At 30.1% G+C, this 25,566-nt stretch overlaps 1 protein-coding gene across 1 annotated transcript in view; it reads right to left on the bottom strand.

Annotated features, from left to right (window-relative positions):
* Positions 1 to 25,566, bottom strand: part of LOC106478522 (zinc finger SWIM domain-containing protein 8-like) — a 57,057-nt gene that overhangs the window by 13,995 nt on the left and 17,496 nt on the right. Inside the window, exons 6-18 of the mRNA XM_022382142.1 lie at positions 23,334 to 23,415; positions 22,813 to 23,129; positions 21,794 to 21,994; positions 18,377 to 19,182; positions 14,815 to 14,989; positions 12,166 to 12,492; positions 11,091 to 11,277; positions 10,429 to 10,515; positions 8,911 to 9,035; positions 7,219 to 7,547; positions 6,730 to 6,842; positions 2,823 to 3,018; positions 1,695 to 1,781 (exon numbers count right to left, since the gene is read on the bottom strand). Coding sequence (XP_022237850.1) covers positions 1,695 to 1,781; positions 2,823 to 3,018; positions 6,730 to 6,842; positions 7,219 to 7,547; positions 8,911 to 9,035; positions 10,429 to 10,515; positions 11,091 to 11,277; positions 12,166 to 12,492; positions 14,815 to 14,989; positions 18,377 to 19,182; positions 21,794 to 21,994; positions 22,813 to 23,129; positions 23,334 to 23,415 — 3,032 coding nt within the window. The remainder of the gene's footprint in view (positions 1 to 1,694; positions 1,782 to 2,822; positions 3,019 to 6,729; positions 6,843 to 7,218; positions 7,548 to 8,910; positions 9,036 to 10,428; positions 10,516 to 11,090; positions 11,278 to 12,165; positions 12,493 to 14,814; positions 14,990 to 18,376; positions 19,183 to 21,793; positions 21,995 to 22,812; positions 23,130 to 23,333; positions 23,416 to 25,566) is intronic.

The following is a 25,566-nucleotide window of genomic DNA, read 5'->3' as shown; positions in this document are numbered from 1 at the left end:
GTTGTGAGTCGAGCACCTTATCCACCTGGCCATGCCGGGCACAAGGATTTAGTAAAAAAAAAAAAACGTTTGAAATGCATTTAGAAGGTTTTAGGGATTACACAAAGCAAATTTGAGATTTTTTAGATGACGAAAAGTATTTTTAATTTTGACATGAAAACCACTTTGCAATCAGACTAGTTTAAAAAAGAATCGATATTTTCACAGACAAATTTAAGTAAAAATACTTGATTAAAAAAATCAGATTTTTTGTGTGCAAAAGGCTTCTAATGTTTACTACAAGTCTACAAAATTTTGTAATGAAACACTTAAAATATTAAAAGTTATTAGTATGTAAACTATAACAAGGTTATGGTTATAAGGTCAGTCTCAGGGACCGAGCCCATGTCGAAAGAGTTAAAAGGTATGTACATTTTTCCTATGTCTTAATTTTAAACATTTCATGGTAATGTACTATAGATTATATAGTATAAGTTGAGGATAATAGCTACAGTTAGTAATATCATAGAGAAAGTGAAAAAAAAATATTTAACTCCAATTAAAAAGAACTTTTGATATTCACTTTGGAGGTTCTAGGGGTTATCCAAATGAAATTTGAAACCTATAAGTTCAAAAAAGTATGTTTATATATTCATGTTGTTTTGTTGGTTATAAGAGAGCCTACTTGGGTACACTCCCATAAACTTAGTGTTAAACATCAGAGAATACCACTGGCAATTCCTGAAAGAGGGGATGTGACAAATGGGCATGGTAAGATGGGTCTGATTTTCTATCTTTTGGCTCTATAACTATATAGGATTGAAGGATATAAAACTATGTTTTGCCTGAGCAATGACAACATTATAATGAGTAATTTATGTACTTATTACAGTGGCGGTAAATAAATTAAAGAAGAGGGGGATACCTACAGAGAAAATGTCACAATTCATGTACTAGGGGAAATTCAAGATTTTTTTAAATATTGCCTTATAAAATTAAGAACTTAAAACTTGTATACTATTAAAACTTGGATTATTAGTTATGTTTTTATGCCAAATATATTCATATACCATGATAAGAAAGTAGTTTAATTAAATTTTGAATGTAACTCACTAAAACCCTGTGACATACATAGAAAAAGATGCCCATAGCAAAGATTAAAATAACGTACAAATCTAAAATATATACTGTCTTATGAGTTTTTCAGAAGTGCAAGCATTCCTACTGATATATTACTGGGAAAATTGAGATGTAATCAGGAAACATTTGCTGTTAAACAATATGGAAAAAAAGCATAATTGTCTGAGAAGTTTCAATAGTTATCAGATACTCAGTTTAAAATAAAATTTCCTTTTCAAGATGTAACATCAGTGCCAATATATTTTTCCAAGTATGTGTTAATGAAAATGATTTAGTTCATTTATTAATGAACACATTATAAGGTTTAGTAAAAGCATCCAATGTTAGGATATCTTTATATGAGATTTACCAGTTAGAGTTTTAGAACACAACATTTAAAATATTTGTTTTTACAAATACACTTCGTGTAAGTGCAAACTTTTCTTTTTAGTAGTTAGTAGCAGTCAAAACAGTTTCAAGACTAAATTAATATGTGTCTCATGTTACAGCTATATAACTTTGTCTCATTAGCAACACAAAAAGTCTTCTAATCCAAAAAATAAGTGTCTTGAAAACCATATAAAAAACAAAATTACCTTGTTGGTTTCACAGTAGTTGTTATATGTCGATTTAAACTGTCTCCAGCAGGAAAAGCTCCTCCAAAACGGCTAACTTGAGATGGGCTATATTGGTATGAAGCACGATATAAATAGCACATTCAGTATCCATGTCTAGTTGATAATAACATTTACAAATTTTAATGTTCATAGATATTGTTAGTTTTACAACATAGCACTGGTACTTCCATCAAAACTTACAAGCTATTTCAACCTCATAAAGTCTTCACCATATTTCAGAACCAGTTTTTCTTTAGTAAGTTAAATTGGTCAGTGTGTCACCTCTTTGTATGTTGTGTATCAAATTAATTTCATGTTTTTAAACCGGATAATATGAAATATTTATATCTGTGACTTCACAGTTGAAAGATACATTACAGAAGGGTTGGAAGTAGAAAAACCAGTTTTATTCTCCACAATTCATTGAAATACTAAAGTACACTTACTTAACACTTCATCCTCTTAAACACTAGCTTTGTTTTAATGTACATTTTGTGAAGTTTAAATTTCCTATCATATGAGAAGCCCCCAGTAACCATAAAGTCTGATGAGAAACATTCTTTGTACCATGTTGGAAAGTCCTTATCACACGATGAAGCAAGATTCCATAAACACATTTTTTGTAATATAATGAGAAATTATTTTTTTATTTGGGTTAATAGAAAGTTTTTTTTTTCCATTTTCATTCAGTGATTATTCAGCTAATATTAAATATTAATCATGAGGTTGCTTGCACTATTTAAATAATTAAAATTTGGAACACCGTAAATATCTTATTTCATCCTCAAATCAATAATTTTCCTTGGCTAAATAGCTCAGATACCAATTTAAAAGATGTCCTGAATTTTTTTGAATAACTATTTATCTCTTGATATGTAGGAAAAACGTTTCCTATTGTTCAAACCCTTGCTTTAACTATAGATGATTATATTTCATAAGTATTAACATAAAATAGACCATTCTAGAAGTCTTGAGAATGGTGCAGTTATTAACAACACTTATGTGCTACTATTTAAAAAAATAAACTAATGAGCTCAATTACACTATTTAATGAGAGAAAAAACAAATGTCAAGCAACAAAAACAGAAGAACAGTGCTTCATCTGACCTTTCAGAATCCCTGTTTTTGTTCCGAGTTCCTTTATCACCAGAAGAACTGGAAACAAAAGAATTGCTACTTTCCCCACTACTGCCACTGTCACTTCCAGGCCCTCCAGTTTTTATCCAGGTACTTCTTCTCACAACTGTTGGTGAATTGTCACTAGAAGTAGTTTCAGGAGCACTACTATCTATACTGGCCATTCCTTTGGAAGTAAGCAACAATAATATTATCAATCAGTCATTTCCACTTAACTTCTTATATTAGCAATGATGTAATGAACTAAAAGATAATAATTTACTGCATGTAAAAATTTCAATTTTTCCACTTAAAATTCAAATATGCTATAAAACAAAATAACAAAAGTAGTGTTAAAAATTTAAAAAAAAAGTTGTGAATATACACAAGTAAAGGTGATGATTGTGAAGAAAGTAAAAGCAACATAATCAAACCAGGTATTGCATTCCCAAAGGGATGCAATGATTTTGAAGAAAGAATTATCACATATTTGCCATTTGATGTGGTATAGCAGGAACTTTGACGTGCTAACGTTTCTTTCAGCTAGTTTTAGTTAAAATCATGAGCTTTCACTGTTAGTACTTTTCATTTCCCATGTTATATGATTTCTAAGAAAAATCTTTACAGCACCTAGAAATTACATTTGCTATAATGTGATTGTTTCTAAACTTTTATTTCAGTCAAACATCAATCATTTTCAATTTAATGATATAAAATCATAATAAGCCTAAACATATAGTTCCAGTTTATATTAGAATTTATAATAAGCATGATGAAAAGATATGATAACTCATTTTTTAGAAAAGAAAAAGACCCATCTATACATTTTTGTAATCAACAATTATCAATAAGTTTTGAGAAATTTTATATAAATATACAGTAAGAATGGTTGACTCAAATATAATGTTTGTAAATCTGTAGTATACTTTATATGCTATAAACCTGGTTAGCAAGTTACATAGTCTAAACAAACATGAAATTAATTATAAGTTAATGTTATTATAGTCCTTTAGGAAACATTTCCAAATATGGAAAGAGGTGGGTGGGGTGCCACTGTGTTTGATTTGTTACATGAGCAATATCTTAGCAAATTGAAAAGATAAGAGGCTTTTATTTTATATTCTAGCTTGTAAATATCTGTAATTTCAGTTTCTAATTTGTACAGAACTATAGAATTATTATTTTCACTTCACAAGCATCTAACTTGAACCATTGCTGCATTCAACATACCACGTGACACACAAAAATGATGTTTATCTGTGTTTTTTTAATATTTGCTTTTCAATTAAGAAATTGAGTAATATATAGTACTAAAATTTGAATTATAATCTACAGTTTGATACCAAAGTTATTGACATAAATTCATGAAATAGTAGTTCAATAAAATGTTGAACATAGCCTTTCACCCGTGACCTGTCTTGAAACGGTTAATACAGTGAAAGAAAATAAGGTTTTCATTAAGTATGATTCTATAGCACATATAATTATATACACTTACTTCTATATATGACATGAATAACCAATCAGAAGCTAAGAATGTCCCCCTAGTGGCTTTCTCAGCCATTTTAATGGGCTTGGGACCATTTCTTTCTTTTGAACCAATATTTCAACAAAGTAGAGTGTGTCTTTAGTCTGTTCGAAATTTCATATTTTTTTAGACTAAAATACATCTTAGTTACTAAGCTTAATAAATGATAGTGGAATTCTATGGTTTGATGTAGTAATTTATGATTTTTTAGTTATTCAAATGTATATATAAAACCTAAAAAAAATATTTTGTTTCATATCTTCCACGTGCAAACTTTTTAAAGACTTAGCAACCTACGTCAAGCACCAACCGAGTACAAAGATCATACCTAGAAGAGATAATTGTTTGTTTTACTTCTTTAGTTACTGAAATGTTACTGTATTTTACAAAATACTATTCCATGAAAACACAGTCAAGACAAGTTACTTTCTACAGACCAAAGGTAACATGAGTGCACGTGAGCCACATCATTGTAACTTCTGTATTGTTAGCCAGGCATGGCTGAAAGGTCAATATAATAAAAATAATAAATATATATAAATTTATAATGTTAGGAAATTTAAGCTATTTAGTCTAAACATTTATGTTTTCTTGTTATAATTTGTGTTCATTCTAGAATGAAATAGGCATAATCTATATTTATTTCATAAATTTTTATGGTGGTTGCAAGATCAGTCAAATATACCAAACCTGTACACAGATTAATTACTGAAAATAACAGATAAAATATAAAGGAACCTCGTAACCATTTTGTGCTTGTTATAGTTTTCATGCTATAACTTTTAAATTAGTAAGCAAATGTTAGCAAAATTTGGCAGATTATCAGTAAACATTACAATGCTTTCATAAGCAAAATATCAAATTAATTTTATTAAGTCTTTTCACATGTTGCCTATCTGTCATGCAAAGTAATATTTATTTTAAGATTAAAAATACTTTTATCCATCAGAAAACTTCTAAATTTCACATGCAAAATCTTTAATAATGTCCAAATAGTTATCAAACTTTTCTTAAGAAAAAGGTCCCAGGGACCAAACCCGTGCTTAAAGAGTTAATTTCAGCTTGTTTTATATCAAAGAATATCAAATTTATTTATACTTTGGAAACAGTGATTATGAAAGAAACTGGTTAAATCAGTTATAAATGATAATTAAAATTGTTCTCATACAACAACAACAAAAAAGTGTGAGACTTGGAATTTTCTTTTGAAAAAGTGAATGAAAGATTACACATTTAAACTGCTACTTTCTTAAACACTTATTTTCTGAATATCATCTCAAAATGGAATAAAAAAATGTGCTGGTATAAAAATAAATACTTCAATAAAATTCATGTTTAAACTACTTGAAAGACACTACTAAATAAACAATATAAGCAGTGAATTCTTTGTGACTGATGAATCCACAACATGCAAACAAGTACACGTAAATAATACAAATATACATAAAATGTAACGGGCGCACGTGAAAGAAATAATTATAAAGGCAGTTTTAGTTGCAGTATTATTGAAAATACATTACAGCAAATGTAGTTAAGAAGTTTGTTCATAAATAACCTACAAAGTATAAAGTGTTAATTTGCACATTTTTACTTTAATCAGCTGTGCTTGACTCAGTGTATCAACATTCTCTGTTTTTTAGTATTTTAATATGTTACAAATGATTTTTTGATACAAATGTACCAATTTATTGATTATATCACATCTTGAATTTTCTGGTAATGTCATGCAACCATTTTAATACACCTTGTATCAGTATTTTTTTTGTGTGTTTGAAAATAATTAAAAAAAAGGAAAATTTACCAAATATATTTTCTTTTCTTGCTAATATTTCTTTCAGTTTCTAAGTGCTTAAAGCAGGATATTCCACAGCTATTGTTTGTTCTGAATTTCATGTAAAGCTATACAAAGGTTATCTGTGCATAGCAATGTGTTACTGAGACACCCTGCACAGCCATCAGATTCGTTCAGAACTCTACATACCTAACCTATTATTGTGAGTAGTCTAGGCACGTCACTTTACCATAATTACTTTAAATCCACAGCACTTCCATTACATTTTAAAAACTTTGTGCATTCAAATACAAAATACCACAACCAATGAAATGTTTCACACACTAAGCACGAGTTTCCCCCAAGTTTTATTTAAAAATATGGTTGCAGCATGATGAAATGTGGAAGTACAAGAATGCTTAAAAAATGTACAAACAACAGGAGATTACATAAGTACAGCAGATAGATAAGTGCACACTTAACAAAGACAGTTCTGCCAAGATACTGACCAAGTTGTTTCTTTTCTATGCCTTTTTTTTCAACCATGTTTGTATATAAAAGTATTTAACTTGATCTTAAAATTTAAAGTGAAAACTTACCAGCAGAATGTTTTTTACTAGTGTGGAAATTGGTACAACGAAATTTTGCCTCCCATGCCTTATAATCTTCTTCCCAGCCTGGGCTAGAAGCTCCTTCACTATCACCACGTTCACTAGTTCGGTATTTGAAAATATACACGTTTAAAAATATTGTTATATTTCCACATATCAAATCTATCAGTTTCTGACAATTAAAAGATTAAGTCTGGTTTCTACTACTTATGTAATATCTAAGATATGGCCCTTCAACAAATCAAATATTAAGCTTTCAGTAGCTATTACGTCATTTTAAAAGTCTTACCTTAAATACCAGGTTATATAAAATTGTGATTCTTAAAGCCATATCATAAAAATGTAATATAACTTTAACTATAAAAGAATGATCTTTTTTTTTATTCATTACCTCTTTAAAAATTTATTCACTATAATGAGCCTTATCACACTCCCTTTTTTTAAAGGGATAAGAATAAGTAATTTAAAAAAAAATACCGATTTCTGTGACGATGGGATTCCTTTGCACGAGCTCCACTAGTTTTAACATGGCTTTTTGGTAAGCCCAAATGACTAGTAGCCTTTCTTCGAGAAACAATATCTTCTGCTGATACAACATTTCCAGTTTCATCTTGCACTTGTTCATCATCAATTCTTTCACCAAAGAGCACTGCAGTTTTATTATTTTCTCCTTCTCCATTTTCCAAAGACTGAGATCCTTGAAGTACTGTAGTGCTGTCTGTACATGATGGTGGTGTGTAATAAGTACTTTGTACTTGATTTTTATGGCTTTGGGAATCTTCCTTGTCTAGAAGCTTGTTCATAATCTAACACAAAATGACATTTGAAATTTAAAAAATAATCTACAATTTTGCATAAGTTTTTCCATATTTGGAATTCCAACACATAAAATCAGCCTTTACTAACTCACCTATTGAACTGAAACTAATTATGTGCCAAAAAACAAAAATAAGCTAGATTACGAATTATAGATTTAGTAGTCTATTTAAAATAATACTTAGTTTGCTATGAATTTTGCACAAAGCTACATGAAGGCTATCTGTGCTAGCCATCCATAATTTAGCGACAGATTAGAGGGAAGGCAGCTAGTCATCACTACACACTGCCAACTATTGGGCTACTCTTTTACCAATGAATAGTGGTATTGACCGTCACATTATAGCTCCCCCATGACTTAAAGGGCGAACATGTTTGGTTGGATGAGGATTTGAACCCGCGACCTGCAGATTGCAAGTGGAGTACCCTAACCACCTGGCCATGCCAGGCCTAATGCTTAGTTATACTTACATTAAAAAATGGGTATACAGAAATCATACACTACATTAGTATATCCTTTTAAGATGGAAATAAACAGTCTTATCCTTTAAACCAAATTAAACAAAGTTGCAATAGTAAAATGTTATTTGAATGGTGAGCATACTGTAAATTTATATTCTAGATAAAATTATAATTAACAAAGCTTTTACATATAAGTTGCAAATTTAATACTTAGCAAACTTTTTATGAAATTGAATTCTGTTTTCCATTAAAGTCAAAATCATAACACATCATGCTGTGAACATTCAGCTTTTCTGCAATAGTTTCCCTACCATGTTAGATGTCCTACAGTAGATTGACATTTTCTGCAGCTTAATTACGGTTAAAGAACATCAAAGTTAGGTTTTGAAATGTTTCTTTCACCTTAATAAAATGTCCACCTCAAACAGTTAACATATGCTTTTTATTTTACATTATTATGCTATGTTCTGGATGAAGATCAAAGAAGTTTTTGCCCATTCCTTTTCCTTCACAGAGTATTTAGTAGGTAAGGTAGGCTTTAAATCTTCCTTCAACCTTGTTTCAGATGTGTTCACAGAAAACTGTAACAAAATTAATTGGTCAGTATTTTCTACAGACCTCAACTGCATTGAAAATATGTGCAACCAATTTCAGAGAAACGTTTACTTTTACTTCATCTGCCACATGCATTAGATCAGATGAGAAAATACCTTGATGACTGAAGAAATTTCTAATTTGTTAGCCAACTGCAATAATATTACTCACTATTCATAACATTCTTAAGAACACTAATTCTTAATATTCCTGAACCACATTGTTATCACAGAAACTCACCAATTAGGAGTTAGTTAGGACATGCCAGTATATCAGTTATTACAACTGTTATATTACCTTCGAAAGTTTTTGTTGATCATCTTTATAATGAACAAGTAGGGTAAGGGCCAGTTCTCCCCTTTGTCGACGTGTACCTTCACATAGGATTGGATGGTCAGCTTCAGACACATTGGCTTTTAATCCTACAATGGGAAACATCCACAATGATAGAAAGTAAATAATTAACAATTATCCATAATTCAAACAGAGTATTATTTTTTAAAGTATAAGATAACTGATAAGAAATTATGCTAAGTGCCACACCTAAATGTATAGATAGAATGGCACTATGTTTAGTCTAAGAAAAATATGCAACTAAACTTTTACGCTATTAAGGCTTACATCATTAGCAGTCCCTCTGTACTCTGTGTTCATATTGTTAAGCAGCTGTTAGCAGGTACTAACACAGCATTTAAACAGCACATAATTGTTATTATAGTTCATATACTTATCAAGACAAGAAATTCAAGGACTTTTCCAAACTTTTTAAGTACCACTGACCAGAATTCAAGGACCTAAGACTAGATATGTACCAATACTGAATCCAATACAAAATTATGAAGGACCAATAATGACACCATGATGAATACTGATATAGTGGACATTAAATTGGACAAACATAAGATAAAATCAGGCACATAATGTAAAACATATTCCTCATTCAATGCTTATACATCCTTTGCCATTTGTTCCTTACTTTTCAAACTCTGAGTAATATTAAAAACAGGCATAACAATACCTATTTATAGATGTGGAGTTATCACGGTCAGTCAAATTTACAGCTTCGTAATTTACAAAATAACAAAGAAATGGATTAATTTTGGTAAAAAAAAAAAAGCAGATGAACTGAGAAAAATAAATCTTCAGGGCTCAAAATCAACAGTATTCCAATAGGCAAGGAGAAATAAATGCAATCGGACTAGTTTCTGATGTGACATACTTGTCTAATAGAATTAATAATATAACCATACAACTGACTTGTTTTTTTATGGCAAAATGGTGATATTAATTTTCAAACTTATTGCACTCAAATTGCTTATTCTGAAAGCTGAAAAGGAAGTAAACCAGACAATTATGTTCGTTCACTGCAGGCTGATTTTGGTACAATTTTCAGTTTATTGTTTTGAAGACGCTAAAATTGTGGTATTATAGCAATCTTTGACATATGTATATTAACAGTATTTTATCTATTTAATTATATATTAGACAAATTAAATGCTCTTTAGTAATTATTTACAATATTTAGATTTTGACATTTCAATGGTTTCATAAGTGTTAGTAGACGACAGGTCTTGGAAAATATTGTGTGGACAAATATCATACCATTCATGAGTTCTAATAATAACTTGTTTTAAAATACATGATCAGCTTAAGAACTCAACTGTCTAGGTGAAAATAGCTGAATTATTATTTACATTTATAATTTTACTTTTTTATTTAGGTTTTATTTTTCATTGTGATCATTAGAAGTTACATTTTCTTAAAGACGTGTCAGCTATGATTACAGGCACCAAGGGTGAAGTATCACCAACATACCTAGAGCTGCAACTGCTGCTTCAAATCCTAACTCCTCGTCAGTGACAGATTTACTCGAAACACTAGTTACATCACCTGATGAAAGACCTTTGAGAACATAAAAATATGTATTAAAAATCATTAAAACAAAAAAACAATACCTTGGAATATATGTAAATGAATTATGTTAATAAAAGTGGGCCTTTTTTCCTTTTCATACACATGTGCTCTATTTAACAAAATCATGCTCGGGAAAGAATCAGTAGTTTCCCAACAAAATATTTGTTGCATACATAAAATCAGCAGAAAAAATAAATTTAGTGAAATTTTGGGCAAATAATGTAATTTTCAATGCAAATATATTAAGAACAATATCTGAAAATTCTTACACAGAACTCAGAAATATTTAAACTCAATGTTTAAAATATATAAATGCCCTAAAGAAATACTTATAATACACACAGAAAATTATTTATAAAAACTATAAAATTACAATCTCGTATGTTTGTAAGAGTAAGCACAAAAATTCTTAAAGTATAGACGTAAACATTCTAGTACTCATAACTAACATATTACTCTTTCCTGAAACTTACCTTGTATTACTATGTAGAAAACTAAACTTTCCAATTATAAAACTATCCACAAATTATTACATTATGTAAAAAATGCTTATCTATTCATACCACACAGAACTAATGCATCAAATATGAAACTGGACAACATTAGAGGTAGAAGTGCTTCCCCTCTTGACTGAAGCTGTCCTGACCGTAACTGTTCAGCTCGTTCTCTAACCACCTTCAGCTCAGCATCAGTTAGCATGATACGTTTCAACAAACCAACCAAATCTTGCTCTTGATTTGCCATTTTAACCTACAAAATAAACAAGTCACCCAAGGTATTCACTAATAGCCTGTTAAACATAAACAAATTACACAGAAAGTCATTCAGATGAGTCGCTTTAACCAGTTGTACTTATAATAAAATTAATATCTAAGTCATCAGATAATGAATCAATACTAAAAACCAATTATTCATTGAAATAACTTTATATACAGCATCAACAAACACAATAAACAGTAAATCATTCAGCACAGTGCTTAAACAAAATTTAATAACAAACTCAATACAAACCTCACTTATCCAGGTGTTTCTCAATCTACATGAATAACAAGTACAAGTAGCATTTAGTTATTTGTTAGCTAATATAGTTAACAAAAGTAGCTTACACTATAATAACAAGAATGATAACAGATAAAGTATCTTAACTTATGTTAATAAAAATAAATGATGTACTTCTGCAGAATTAAATCTTGTTGCAGCAATGCCTACTCACAGTTACTTTCCTATCAATGGAACAATCAGGTGCCCCTTAAATCTAAAAATATTTCCAAACTTTGTTCTTTCCCTTAATTGTTTGCCACAATCTCAAAATACTTAGGCCTTGTTTTCTCAGAGTTTACCATTTTTCATACATAAAGAGAAAGACAATTCTTACAATATAGATTAATTCCATAGTCTGATCTTCCTGGATTAGAAACTTGACTGCAAAAAAGCTAAATTATGACTACTCTCTTTGAAGAATATCATCAAAACTGTATTATTACACCAGTATAAACACACACACACACCATAAAAACTCAAATTTCTAGATCAGCAGATATTTTACTGTGTACTCAAGAACTCAGGAATGGAAAGATAATGTTTCAGATAATTCAAAATATTCTAAAATTAAGAAGGTAAAAAAACAAGCAGTATTACTTCCAAAGCTTTGGTGGAAGCAGGAGGTCTTGCAAGTTCTAATCCAAAAAGCCCAACACGAAAGGCTAGATGAGAATGGTCAGGATTTTCTCCAAGAACTGAGCACAGAAAGGCAGCCTTGGACAATGTAGCAGATGCATGTAGACTGACTTGATGACATGCTGGATTAAAACGACGATTTCTTTTGCCACGGTTTGGTTGAGCAGGCATATCAACCACAAAATTTGGAGGGTTAGCTAGTAGTTCCTCTGCTAGTTTCACTGCTAACTTGCAAGCTTCCTGTGTATGACCATGTGCATGAAGAGCTTCTGCTCGAGCAAACAACACCTACAGAAAGTGTCATAAAACTATTAATTAGAACTTTTGTGAAAGCATTCTGCAAAAATATTACCTGTAGTACATAAAATGTGGATGTTTCATCTATACATTTAAAAAAAGATATATGCCTGATAAGTATTGATTTCAATTCATAATGTATCTCTCATACATACAAACAGACACAAAGAAACACATTCAGAACATTAGCTTTACAAAAATAATCTTTAAAACCATATAAAGTATTATGCCCATACTGAATTATTAAAAATACTATGAAAATGCATATAAAAAACATTTTCTTATAACATTAGAAGTTTATAAAATGTAATGCACACACAGACATATGAATCTATCAGTTTAATTTTCCATATAGGGGCTCGGTCAATATGACCAACCTTTTAACCATCATGTAACCATGAAACTATACATACTATAACTTTTAATGTAGTAAGTGAATCTTCATGAAATTTGGCAAGTTTTTAGTCAACATTTTAATTAAGTATACTTAATAATGATTTATTTGTGAATGTACAGAATCACAGTCTCACTCAAATTCTGACTATTCTGAGTGCAATGTGATTTTCATGTTAAAATTTCATCTTAAAGTTTCCAATTTTCATTTGCATAACTACTTGAACCTTCTAAATGATTATATAAACTTTATATTTTATCTGTTATTTTCTCAACCCTAAACTATATGGGCTCAGTCTATTTTACCAGCCTTGTAATCACCACAAAAAATGAAAATAAATAAATTTAAATTACCTTTTTTTTGTCTTTGTAGAATGACTGCAGATTGTAACAGAAAATTACAATTATTAATCCTAAACAGCCTCAGGCTCATAGTAACTTACACTTGTTTTCATTTAATTTTGTTTTATAACTCTTCAAACTGTGTCTAACTACTAAACACACCCAGCAAGCAAACAGCTCAAGTTATGGTAAAGAGAAATATTAAAATTATGTAATGCATGTGCAGCTTGTATGCATACCTCATTGAGAAATATATTGAATTTTTTTTTCATTTCATTTTCTTATCTAACCCAGCTAGTTTCTAATTTTTACATTTTAGTTAATTTTTGTAACAATAAATAAAAATATACATAAAAAACAAGAAATTTAATACTTATGTGCAAGTCTTGTACATTTTTTTGGAATCAAAGTCATGAAGTTTTGATAAAAGTTACGCCTAACTTTTGAATACACAAAGAATACAATGTCCTATAACAATTATAATTTAACTGCTTTCTAACTATGCTATAAGTGTGTTAATATTTCTCTTACTTGGTCAAGGTGAGGTTACCAATAGCAACTTTGAATTTGTAGGTCAAGTAATTGAAAAGTTGTCATCAGAATGAGTTAGCCTATTATGTAATTCAGTAATTTACAATCTTCACTTTCTCTTGCTTATAAATAATGTCAAAGAGATTTAATGACATTTTTTGAAAGATAGTATGTGATAGAGGGTGTGGAATGCAAGCTTTTCTTTCAAGTTTATATCTTTGTAAATCAAGATGATTTAGAGTCTACAGGTTGAGATTATGCTTTAGCAACACCTATACTATAAGTTTGTAATCTGTATTAAAACTCAGAATCTCAGAGAGGGGTGAAAAAAAATATCTAAATTGAGCATTTCTGATCAAACAAGTGTCATGTGATATAGAGAAAGGAAGATTGAGAATTCATCTAAACATATCTTTTTGAAATTAAACCTTACATAAGATCAAAATTTCACTTATTACCTACATTTTAATGCCAAGTTTATTGGCATTTATTGATAATAGTTTAATTGAATTTTGAATGCAATTCTGTAAAACGATTGTGACACATGCATGTTTGCCTACCTATATCCAGAGGGTTAATTTGAAACGTATTGGGGTTTAATAATTTCATCACCAATCAAGCCCCACCTCACCATCACACACTTGTGATTGAGTATTAGGAGACAAGGATCACACTGGATGATCAAACTTAATGAACAACTTGAAGATGGCTCACTCGTGTGGACTGAAAAGTCACAGTTTTAATTTCTTAAAAAACAATTTCCACTGTAGAGCTGTTCACAGTATAAAAAAAAACATTAATAAAACCTCATTCTTCTTAATCATTTCTGTTTCACAAGTGCATTAAGCTAACAATGCATATGAATAGCCTGACCTAACACATTCAAATACTGAGAAATACAGACAGTGAATGTAATATCCTCTTCCCATCTTTTTTTTCTAATTTTATTAGAAGCTACTGGACATTAATGATGATGTTGGTACAATAATAACAATGTGCATTGTACACTGTCACAAGGCATGTAACTTTACTGAATCTTTTACTCACCTCAAGTGGATCTTCTATCTTTTTCACTGACACAGTGAAGCGCTCTGATTCTGTCTTTGTTTCTGGAACCTTTTCAGGGCTTGGCAGGATGGCTTGAGGATTGTAGTAGTATACTTGATACTCATCACTGGACTGCTGAGATTCATTATGTTCACTGTTTTCATCACCCTGAGTTCTATTTACCCATAATAAGTGTTTCAAATTATTATTTGGACATTATATTTTATAAAGTTAAATTTACTTCAAATATACTACTATATACAATTAAATCTAAAAAAAAAAAAGTGGCATCAAAAGTAGAAGTTAGTGGTTATTATAAGATCATCAAACTAAAGACAGTTCAGTAAATACCAATATCAAAAAAACTTATCTAATACAAAGTTGTAATTTAACAGAATGATATAAAAGAAACCTTTGCAGAAAGTGCTTCAAAATACCTTTTTTTTTCAATTTCTTTTTCAAGAAAAACCAGCAGTTTGGAACTAATATCAGCTTTTGGCAAAAGAACAGTGAAAACAAATATTAATACAAAAAAAAATCAAATTTACTCTTTTTCTGCAAGTTTCTCATGAATTAAACAAAAAGACAAAAAAATTAAATCTTTCAGGAAAAACTCACGACACAAAGTTTACCTCAGAAATAAAAAGAAAACTAGGACTTTTTTCTCAATGTCCAATACAACTACCTTTGAAACTTTTAGCATGATTTGTGTAGGATGTTAATTAAAAACATAAAATGTTTTTATTTTCAGTTATTTTGGAGAGATATCCATTATCTAGAGTAATAATATCAGTTCAGTGTAATTGTCCATATTTAGAATGGTAGTTGAGATTTGATTTTGTGCAGGATTTCCACTTTATAAAAATTTTGTACTTAACTGAAGTGATCACTTTACTGAAGTCCCTTTTTTGGGTTTCTAACACTCCTCTCTAATGATAAGATCAGTGCAAAAAGAAAGGATCTGATATTTCACCATTACATTATGGGACCACATTAGGAATTTTGTTGTCAGGGGTAAAACATTCTTAAATTCTTAACAAGCCCAGTTGGGTAAGGTAGCACTAAATGCAAAATCTTAAATGTCCAAAGTGTCAAACTGGAAACAACAACAACAACAAAAAAAATCACCCCACTTTAAACTGTCCAAGGTTTGTGTTTATGGTGATTTCAGTCACTTTTAAACTACATGCAATATCATAACAAGATAAATACATTTTGAGAACCTTTAGCCCACAGTATTTTAAACATTTTCATTTAAAGTGTCACTTGTCACTATAAAAAAAAAGTCTTCCTGTTGAAATGCAGCTTTAAATTATAGAACTGACAGAATTTCTAAGTGACACTCCAGTTAATGTTGTTTTTTTTCCTTTTATTTTACATCTTTATTTAGCTGCCATAAATTGATAAACACGTCAATGAAAGTTTTTCATTTCTATGACAGAATACTAGCTTGCTGGTTTGCCAGATTTTCTGAATGACAGTAGTTAACGCAAATAAAATAATAATAAAAATTAATAATTGGTATTAAAAAATAAAAATAATGTGTTGTTAATAGTTACCCTCAAAAATCTGATTTATAAATGCCTTAAATAAAACAGACAATAATTACAATTCAATTACTTAATCTATTTCACACCAGAATAGTCATCATTCATGAAAATTTATGATATAAATAACATCTTAGACCTACTTTTGGAAATTTACGTATCACTAAATCATACCCTGTTGCATCATTTTTTGATATAGTAAAACCATAAGACAATATGTATTTGGACTTTTGTATAATTTACCATAACAGTACATTTTCTTGACATATGTTATATTTAGGCATTATGGGTTAGCATATTCATCATACATTTTTTTTATTTCTCTAATTATTCATATAGTATACAAGTTTTGGCAAGTATAATTTTCATTAACCCTATCCAGACTTTTGAGCAACTTTCAGGTGTTGAATGCTCACTGCATATCTAATTTGAATAATTCTAACTATTTCAACAATTTTTTACTCAAAAACATTTTAGAACTGACATTTTGTAAAATTTATTTGTTGTAATTTGCAAAGGAAAAAAATTCAAACTTAAATTTATGCACAGCTCTGATGCATCTTGTCTGTGAACAACACACCTCTCAATTTTTTAGATCTTTTATGCCCATCCCAAAATATAGGTTTATAGTTAAAGAAATTTTCATCTCTTGAGAATTATATTCTAAAGATTTTATTTCTCATATGATTTTTCCTTCTCTTTCTCTGATTTTATTGATACATTGTCTTGTTCATACTCTTTTACGATCTCACAGCACCTGATCTAAAAAAAAAACAACTACCAAAAGTCTGCTTTAAAAATAGCACAAGGTTAAATTTAAACACCATTCAATGGAGCATATTATAAACTATTAATTTCAAAGTAGTGTTAAAATGTGGTGTAAGAAGTAACTTGCAGTTTCATGGGAAAGTAATTGGGTGTATCTCCTACAGAAAAGAACAAAATTTAATGGAAGTTTAAAAGACTTAAAAAAAAAATCACAGACATGGAAATCTTTTTAGTTTCTTTAGACATTCTTTTCACTACCAGAAACATGTGAAATTAAAACTGTGTGAAAGCTCTGGAACTTTTCTTTTACAAGACATCAGGTAAACTTAGTTGGGTTTAAAAAGAGTACAGTAGATGAGAGAAAAATATTCTGATACTCAAATCTTTATTTATTGAATGTTAATATTAAGTTTATCATATTCAAGCAGCATATACAAGTAAAAAAACTAACTATTTATTGAAATGAAACTATGTTTATTAGATATAAATTTCTTGACCCAGAATACTGTGAACTAGCCTGACCTAGTGGAAGTTTGTGATCAACTATGAAAAGAGGTACAGTATTACTGAACAAGATTCTGGAAATTTCACAATGTAAAATATTTATATGATTATTTTAAAGCTGAAACAACATAGTATTTAGTAATTCCTTTTTAAGTTTCATGCAGTTCGATTAAGTATTTACTCAAAGAACTTTATCATGCCCCACTGATCTGGAAAGAGTTAAGAGAAAGAAAAAAAAAGTTTTTTTTTTTTAACAATACAAAGCGGTATAATTGGAGCTTAGCATTATGCTTAAATATTGATTTTAACCTATGGATGCATCAGTAAAGTTCTCTAGAATTCTATTTAAAGAATAACTGTTTCTTGGTTTATGTTTTATTATATTACACTATTTTACTAGAAGTATGGTTTAGATACAAGGAAGTCAAACTGTTAATGATCTTCACAAATAACAACAACAAAAACATCAATGCAATTAAAAAAGTTTACACATTATGGTTTTTGCTACTTTCAGATAAAAAATATGATTAGGATGTAACTTACTAGTCCAACTACTCTTTAATAGATTGTTTAGGCAGAGTATTCATGATGAAACTTAGTTAAATGGATGACAACTGCCTTTTGTAGAAACACAAGTATAAAGGATGATGTTTCGAAAGTCTTCCTCCTTTTGTCTTCAGGCAGTTGTCATCCATTTAACTAAGTTTCATTAGTCCAACTATATTTTCTGTATTAAAAAATACCTTGACTTTCCAGCTTGACAGTTATCTTCAGGTGGATTTGACCAGTCAGAATCTTCTTCTGGGGAGGATTTCTCAAGTTCATTAGCTATGCCAACTTCTGGAGGATTTGAAGAATCAGCAGTTTCATCCACACAACTGCTCTTTAATGTCAGATCTGAAAGCTCACCATTGACTTTAGGTGCAATACTAGCACATAGGGCTTCTGTCTTTCTGGAAGAATCTTCACATGAATGAAGTTGTAAGTTACCATTTGAATCATTAGACATGCTCTCACCATAAGGTGGTTGAATATTTACAGTGATTGGAACCTTTGTTTCAGATGGTATGGGTCCAGAAAATTGAGTATAACTTTCTACTGGCTCTGTTTCATTTTCACAAAACCCCTCACTGCTCAAGGAGCTTCGATTGCTCTCACTGCATATTTTTCCAGAATTCTGTGAACAGCGATGAACTGGAGGAGCCAACCTGCTATGAAGACGTCCTTCAACACATGAACTTACATCTACTGATCGTCCTCTTCGATTATTAATATGACAAAAATCTGTTGGTTTTGAAGTCATACAAGAAACAGAGTGATCAGAGCCACGACCTTGGGTATAGGGAACATACCAACGGCTTGCACCTTTTCCTGTGTAAGTGACACCTTCAATGGGATAGTCGCTCCAATCCAACAGACAAGCTTCCATTGCTGGTTTAAAGCCAGTAAAGACATCAATATCAGACCGTTTGATGCCACTTGCTCCACTACCACTATTGTTTCTCACCTTCCACACTCTTTCCAATGTTTTTAGATGCCATTCATGCAACTTGGAAAAAATAAATACTCTTACCATTTCAAAGGACATAAAATTCATGCAGAAATGTTATATAATATTGCTACAACTCAAATTAATTTTAATATAATTTTAAGAGACTGAAATCTACCCAGTCTTTAATGTAAGAATACTTTAAATATGCCTTTAAAAATCTTTAGGTTTTCATGAAAAAAAATTAACTTTTTTATGGAACACAAAAAATGAACTGTCAAACTTTTACTGCAGTTGTAATGCAAGACTTTTTATAATTTTCAAGGATATTAAAATTAGACATTATACAAAAATTAAGGGCTGTTGCTGCTATCACAATAAAAACAACAACATACAATTTGAAAGAGCCAAGATTAATGAGAGTGCATGCATTTTAAAAGTCAAGATACTTCTCCCTAGATGAAATTGTCACTTCTTAACATAGGAAAGAGATTAGGTAATCTACATATAACTGCATAATTAAGGGTAATTTCTGGTACATTTTTGTAAACATGCGAGATCTAAATTACACTAATTCACTATAATTCATTAAAACTGAACTGAATCACTATGCTTCTAATAGTTACTGGAACTCAAACAGATTAAGTTAAAATTATTATAGGACATTTATAATAATTGTCATAATCAGTTTGGGCTTACTTCTATGAACGTTTGTATTCCACTTAAGTTAATAAAGTTAAGTTAATAGTAATATAATCTCTTTACCAGGGATTCAGAATGTTTACAAATTAGAAATACCAACTATACATATTTAAAGGCTGAATTTAAAACAAAAACCTCCCATTTTCTTTACTTTTGCTATTATCAATTTGTTACATCCTCACATATCTTCATGTTTTTAAAATCACTTATTTACTCACACTTACTTGTCAATGGTACATATTTATAACCAACAGAAAGGCTATTTTGTGAACTACAAGATTATGATATCTTTATTTTATTTGGTAGCTTTTATTGAGGATAGACCCAAGTTGGTGTTTTGGTAAGTAAACTGAATTTGTTTAACCTACTTATAGATTAGTCAAAAAGCCAGATAAATGATGGTAATTTTGGGGAAATTTTTTTAACTGTTTGAATTGTTGTTTGTTCTTGAAATGTATACTTGAAAGCTACATGAATTATGTTTTGGACAAACAGTATAGTTAGAAAACACAAGGTTTACAAAATCAGGTCACTTGAGTACCAAAAAAAAAGGCCCCAATAAGTGGTAAATTTCTTGTTTTTATATATTTTTTTCTTGTTAGATATTTTAAAATAAAGTAGCTAAAATGTAAAAATTAAACTCTCATTAAGTTAGATAAGGAAATCAGAGTAAAAAAAAATTATAAACAAAATACTTTCTCCATGAGGTATGCACATGAGCTATGCTTTTTTTTTTCTGTTATAGGATTTAATTAAGTTATTTAGTTAATTGATGCCTGAGAATTAATGTTACAGTGGAGAACAAATTGAAATGGGTAGTCTTCATAATGTAGATCTACACCCAATGCAAATATACATATATTTTTTATTTGCAACTTGTACATATTATTTCCAAGGTGGGCAAAAAAAAGTGATTAGGAACTTGTGTCAAATAATACATATTTTTTTCTTTTTCATTATTAGATCTAAAGTAAATGTATTGCCTTATTAAATAAACTGAATTTGGGTCTAAAAAATATTGTTTTTCAAACAACATTTTCAGTTATTCCTTCCTTCTGAGATTGAAGACTAAAGAAATAATCTTGGGAAATTCCTACCTTCAAGAGGCTGAGAAAAACCACATGGCAGAAATTATGAGCTTTTGATTGGTTCTAAACACATGATAGAGTGAAGCAGGTGTATGTAAACAAGTATTTTCAAAAATAGAAGAGGTTGGGCAGGTTTACTGTGTTTGATTCACTAAATATAGTGATATCACATCAAATAGAAAATATAAGAGGTTCTTATTTTATATTCTAGCTTGTCAATATTGGTAATTTGAGTTTCTAATTAATAAGAAACTATACTTTGTATTTAGACATCACCAACATCTAATTTGAACCAAAGTTGCATTCAACGTACCGCATGACGCACAAACATCGATATTTAGGTGTTATTTTTAACATTTATTTTTAAATTAAGAAATTATTTAAGGTATAATATTAAAAGTTGAGCTACAATCTACAATTTGATACCAAACTTATTTTGACATACATTCATAAAATAGTAGTTCAATAAAATTTTGAATGCAAGTCTACAAACATGATGACATGCTCTTTAACCTGTTGCAAAAGTTAATAAAACACTTTAATAGTAACCAAAAAAGAGAGTTATATGTGTTAATTTCATTAATATTAAATTCTTTCAGTATTTAACCTTTAGAAAAATATAACAAATAATTTTCTCTCGTCTTAAAATTTCTGTGAACACTTATAGAAGGTACATGCTAATACTTACTTTTGAATGTCATTCTCTACAAACTGACAATGCACAACTGTTTTTGTCTTAAGAATTGTTTTTCACTCTTAGTGCATAGTTAAGGAAAAGAAATTCTACTAGACTACTTTACAATCACTCAAACTTGAAGTTGAATTAAATAAAGAATGATGTCATATGTTAAAGAGAGATTTTAGAGAGCTATAACATATACCTGGTAAAAGAAATTCTGACGTTCTTGTGGAGACAAGGCAGGGTTAAGGCCAGCAAGTCTCCAGAGAATCACCACTTCATCACATAAACTGCTACAGGCTTGTTGAGAAGCATGTGTGTTACTATGAACACTTCCTCGGCTGCCATGTCCACTACTACCCATGTGAAGTGACACTTTGGTGTTGAACCACCACACCAAAATCTACAAATGAAAGTCATCATGACTTTATAAGCTTATAAAATATACCTCAACTGAAATATACCTCATAGGGAAAAACAAAATGTCTGAATAAAAGTTATTTTGCAAATGATTAGCTCAATTCAGTAATCTTCTAAACTTGAGCTTCTTATAACAAAGGATACAAATATTTTTACTAATTAAAACATAGCTTACATGCAAAACTATTATTAAAATTATCTGTAAGCAAAATAAAGGTTAGGTCTACAGTAAATCTAATTTGAATTGCAGTAACAGTTTGCAAATATTAAAGAAATTAGGCTAACAATTAGTGACAATATACATATATGTTGTCTATTAACTATCAAGATGAAAGTAAATCATGGAGTTACAGCCAAGTTATGCAGCTCAAATGCTCAAGGAAACACAATTATAACACTAGAATTTTTTCAAACGTTTAAGAAAGTCTGAGGTCAACCTCTTACAATCAAACTGTCTTTATAAGAATTAAAAATCATGCTTTAAAAATGTGAAAGATCAGTGAAAAGAATCTTTTCTTCAACAATCCATAATTAGGTTTGAGATAATTCTATTTAACTCATCATATGCAAAAATGCCTCCAAAAATATTAAGAATTTTGAAACTTACTTTTAAAAGTAAGATACTTGAAGTAATATGTGTTTAAAACTTAAAATCAACTAATAACATACTGAGACACTTGCAGTTGTATTCTATAAACTTGAAACTTACCTCATCACATGCAGAAACAAATGCATTTTTGCTTCAGAAACTTGAAACACACCAGGTGGCATGCAATGCTATTTTAACAACATAAAACTCACCTGGTCACAAGCAAGAACCTCTTCAGTTAGAATCTGTAATAAAGGAATTGCATTGCGATCACTTCGACGGAACATCTCTCGTACAATTAGAAGCAAGTTCCATATCCCTTCGGGTTCACGACCTCGTAAAGGTCTGAGTAAACTGGACCATTCAGCTGCAGCTGGTGGTGCTGTGGAGGACAAGTAGTTTACATCACTAAAAACCATGGGTGATGGAACACACAATTTAATAAGGATTTTCCGAATGTTCTCATGAAGTGTTCCTTCATCTAGACACCAGGTGGTCAGTTCACTAGCAGAAGCTCCTGCAGTAGGATCTGGTGAAACAAAAGGAGGTATTCTTCAACATTAAAAATGCCATTTTTTTTTGTAAATCTACAAAATCCAATTTAAAAACGTTTTCCAAGTTAAAAAAGAAGCAAAATAATTGTAAGAATACAATAAAAACAATACATTTTGTAGGTAGTTAATCACAACAGGGCTCTGCTATGAAAAAGTACATTTATAATTTTTCTTTTTACCTGGTGCACCACAGTATGTGTTAATAGCAGTTTGCTGGTTTGAAAGAAGCTCATCTAACAGTCTCTGAGCTGTTGGCAAAATCTGAAACAACAAAGGAACTTTTAAAATTCAAGTATTTTTAATCTAAGCTAAATTTTATCAAAACAAAAAAACATTATTAATGAACTATAAAAACACCACTAAATCTAATGCTATGATTCTGATGATCCAAGTATCTGCTTTACTATACGATCAACAAAAATTGGGAATTCTAACAATACAAAAGTAAAGGAAAAATAGTAAACAAACCCCATCACTGAATTTCTTGATTTATGACAACTAACATAGCCTCAGTGGTATGATGTAGAATTTTATCTCTAATCTTTAAACTTTCTAATACCTTATTTTGGTTTTTAAGTTGCTGAAAAGTTTGCAGAAGGAAAAAAATAACAAAAACAAGCTAATGAATGGATCAAGGTACAAAAAACTTAATCACAGCAATTCCCTTGCTTTGTTTTTGGTGCTGAGGGACTACTGGAATGAGTGACTGAAAAAACAATATATTAAAAAAATTCTCCTCTCCTCAACTGCTTTCATATGACATCTTAATTGGATTGAAATTGCTGAAGGTAGAAAAATGCAAAAAAAAATTTAACTATAGACTTACTGAACATAAAGCTCCCTGGTGATTAGCTATACTCCTTTATTCAAGTCCTGGAGTATGGATGAATATTACAGTGCTAAAATATTTACCTAAATTAGTCATGAGAATGCCTGCAGAAAAAAAAAAACAGTTGCAAACAGTTTTTGATGCTGCAATATACAATTTGCACCATTGCTTCTGAAAAACGTTTTGATTTAGCAAAACAGAGAAACTCTTATGTTTAAAAGATTGCCTTTATTTCTGTGCCACTGGCACTGTTGTTTTGCACTGCTTTTCTCTGCCAGCCTTGCCATTTTTGTCACCTGCTCACTTTCTTTTGCTCTTCGTGTTGTTAGCAAAACATGGGCTTTCACTGCCACCTCTCTTTTATCTTCATTTTCTTATTTTTCATGTGCCTAGTTTTCTTTCTGTGGTACAGGTGCTTTTGATTCACTCTGCTTTATGTCATCGATTCACTTTCTTTTGCTTTTTGCTGTAAGCGTAACATGGGATTTTACTGCCACATTTCTCTCTCACTCTTCTTTTCATTTTCTTATTTTTTTACATGCCAGGTCTTTCTCTGCCACTGGTGCTCATGATTAACACTGCTTTTCTCACACAGCTTTCTGTTTCAGTTTTTCTATATCTTTAACCATCCAGCAATTATTCCTAAGCTTAAACTTGTAAAGAGATTGCCAATTTCGATAAACAAAGTAATTAAACACAAAAGGATGGGTTCTTTCTTAATTACATTTTTAGAGGTTAAAGGTTAGTATCATGGATTTAGCAGGATATCTAGTTTTAGTATTTATAGACTCTGAGTGTAAAACTAGTTTATGATATTACTTAGGGTATTCTCAGCATAAGGAAGTTTCTTTTATGACATGACTACCACCACATATGTCAGAAATCAGCTTGAAACAAAATATTTCAAACCCAAAATACCACTTAAATGTAGTCATTAAGCCTCCAAAAAAGTTCAGATACTCTAATAAAATGTTTTTTAATTAACATACAAATGAGATTTTAAATTTAATACCATTGAATATGTAATAACAATAATAACAAAAACAACTTTCTTTTCAATGCCAATTCAAGGCTAAAGAATAAACATTAAAACAATTTATCTCCCTGGCTTCATTATGTACATTTTCCTGGATAAATCAATATGCAGCATGGTAAATTCATTATGAGATGTTTTTCTTTTTGAATGGAAAGTCTGCAATGAACCTTGGAATAAATCATTGAGTAAACTATGATTTTCTTACATATTTTGTGAAATCCTAATTTTAACATTATGCAATCATTTCTCAAAAAGATGTTAAAAAAGAAAGAACTAAAACAGTTGTTTCATCATTATATATTTCATGTAAACAAGTGCTTTTTGTGGCACTAATAAAATAAGAACAGAAATTTAAACTCAGCTGGAAACTGCAGTACAAATATTATATTACTGTTTTTTAAAATTTTCAATGCTGACTGAAGGATAGAAACCATTATTTAATGAAGACAACAAACAACTTCAGAAAAATGTTTAATTACTTGTACCCGATGTTTCAGCTTATGCCTTTATCAAAGGTCTATGAACGTCACAGGTTACCAAACTGATT

The sequence above is a fragment of the Limulus polyphemus genome, unplaced genomic scaffold (assembly GCF_000517525.1).
Source record: "Limulus polyphemus unplaced genomic scaffold, Limulus_polyphemus-2.1.2 Scaffold220, whole genome shotgun sequence".
In the NCBI taxonomy this organism is placed as follows: Eukaryota; Metazoa; Arthropoda; class Merostomata; order Xiphosura; family Limulidae; genus Limulus; species Limulus polyphemus.
The sequence above is the reverse complement of the archived record's forward strand: the minus strand, read 5'-3'. Positions and strand labels throughout refer to the sequence as shown.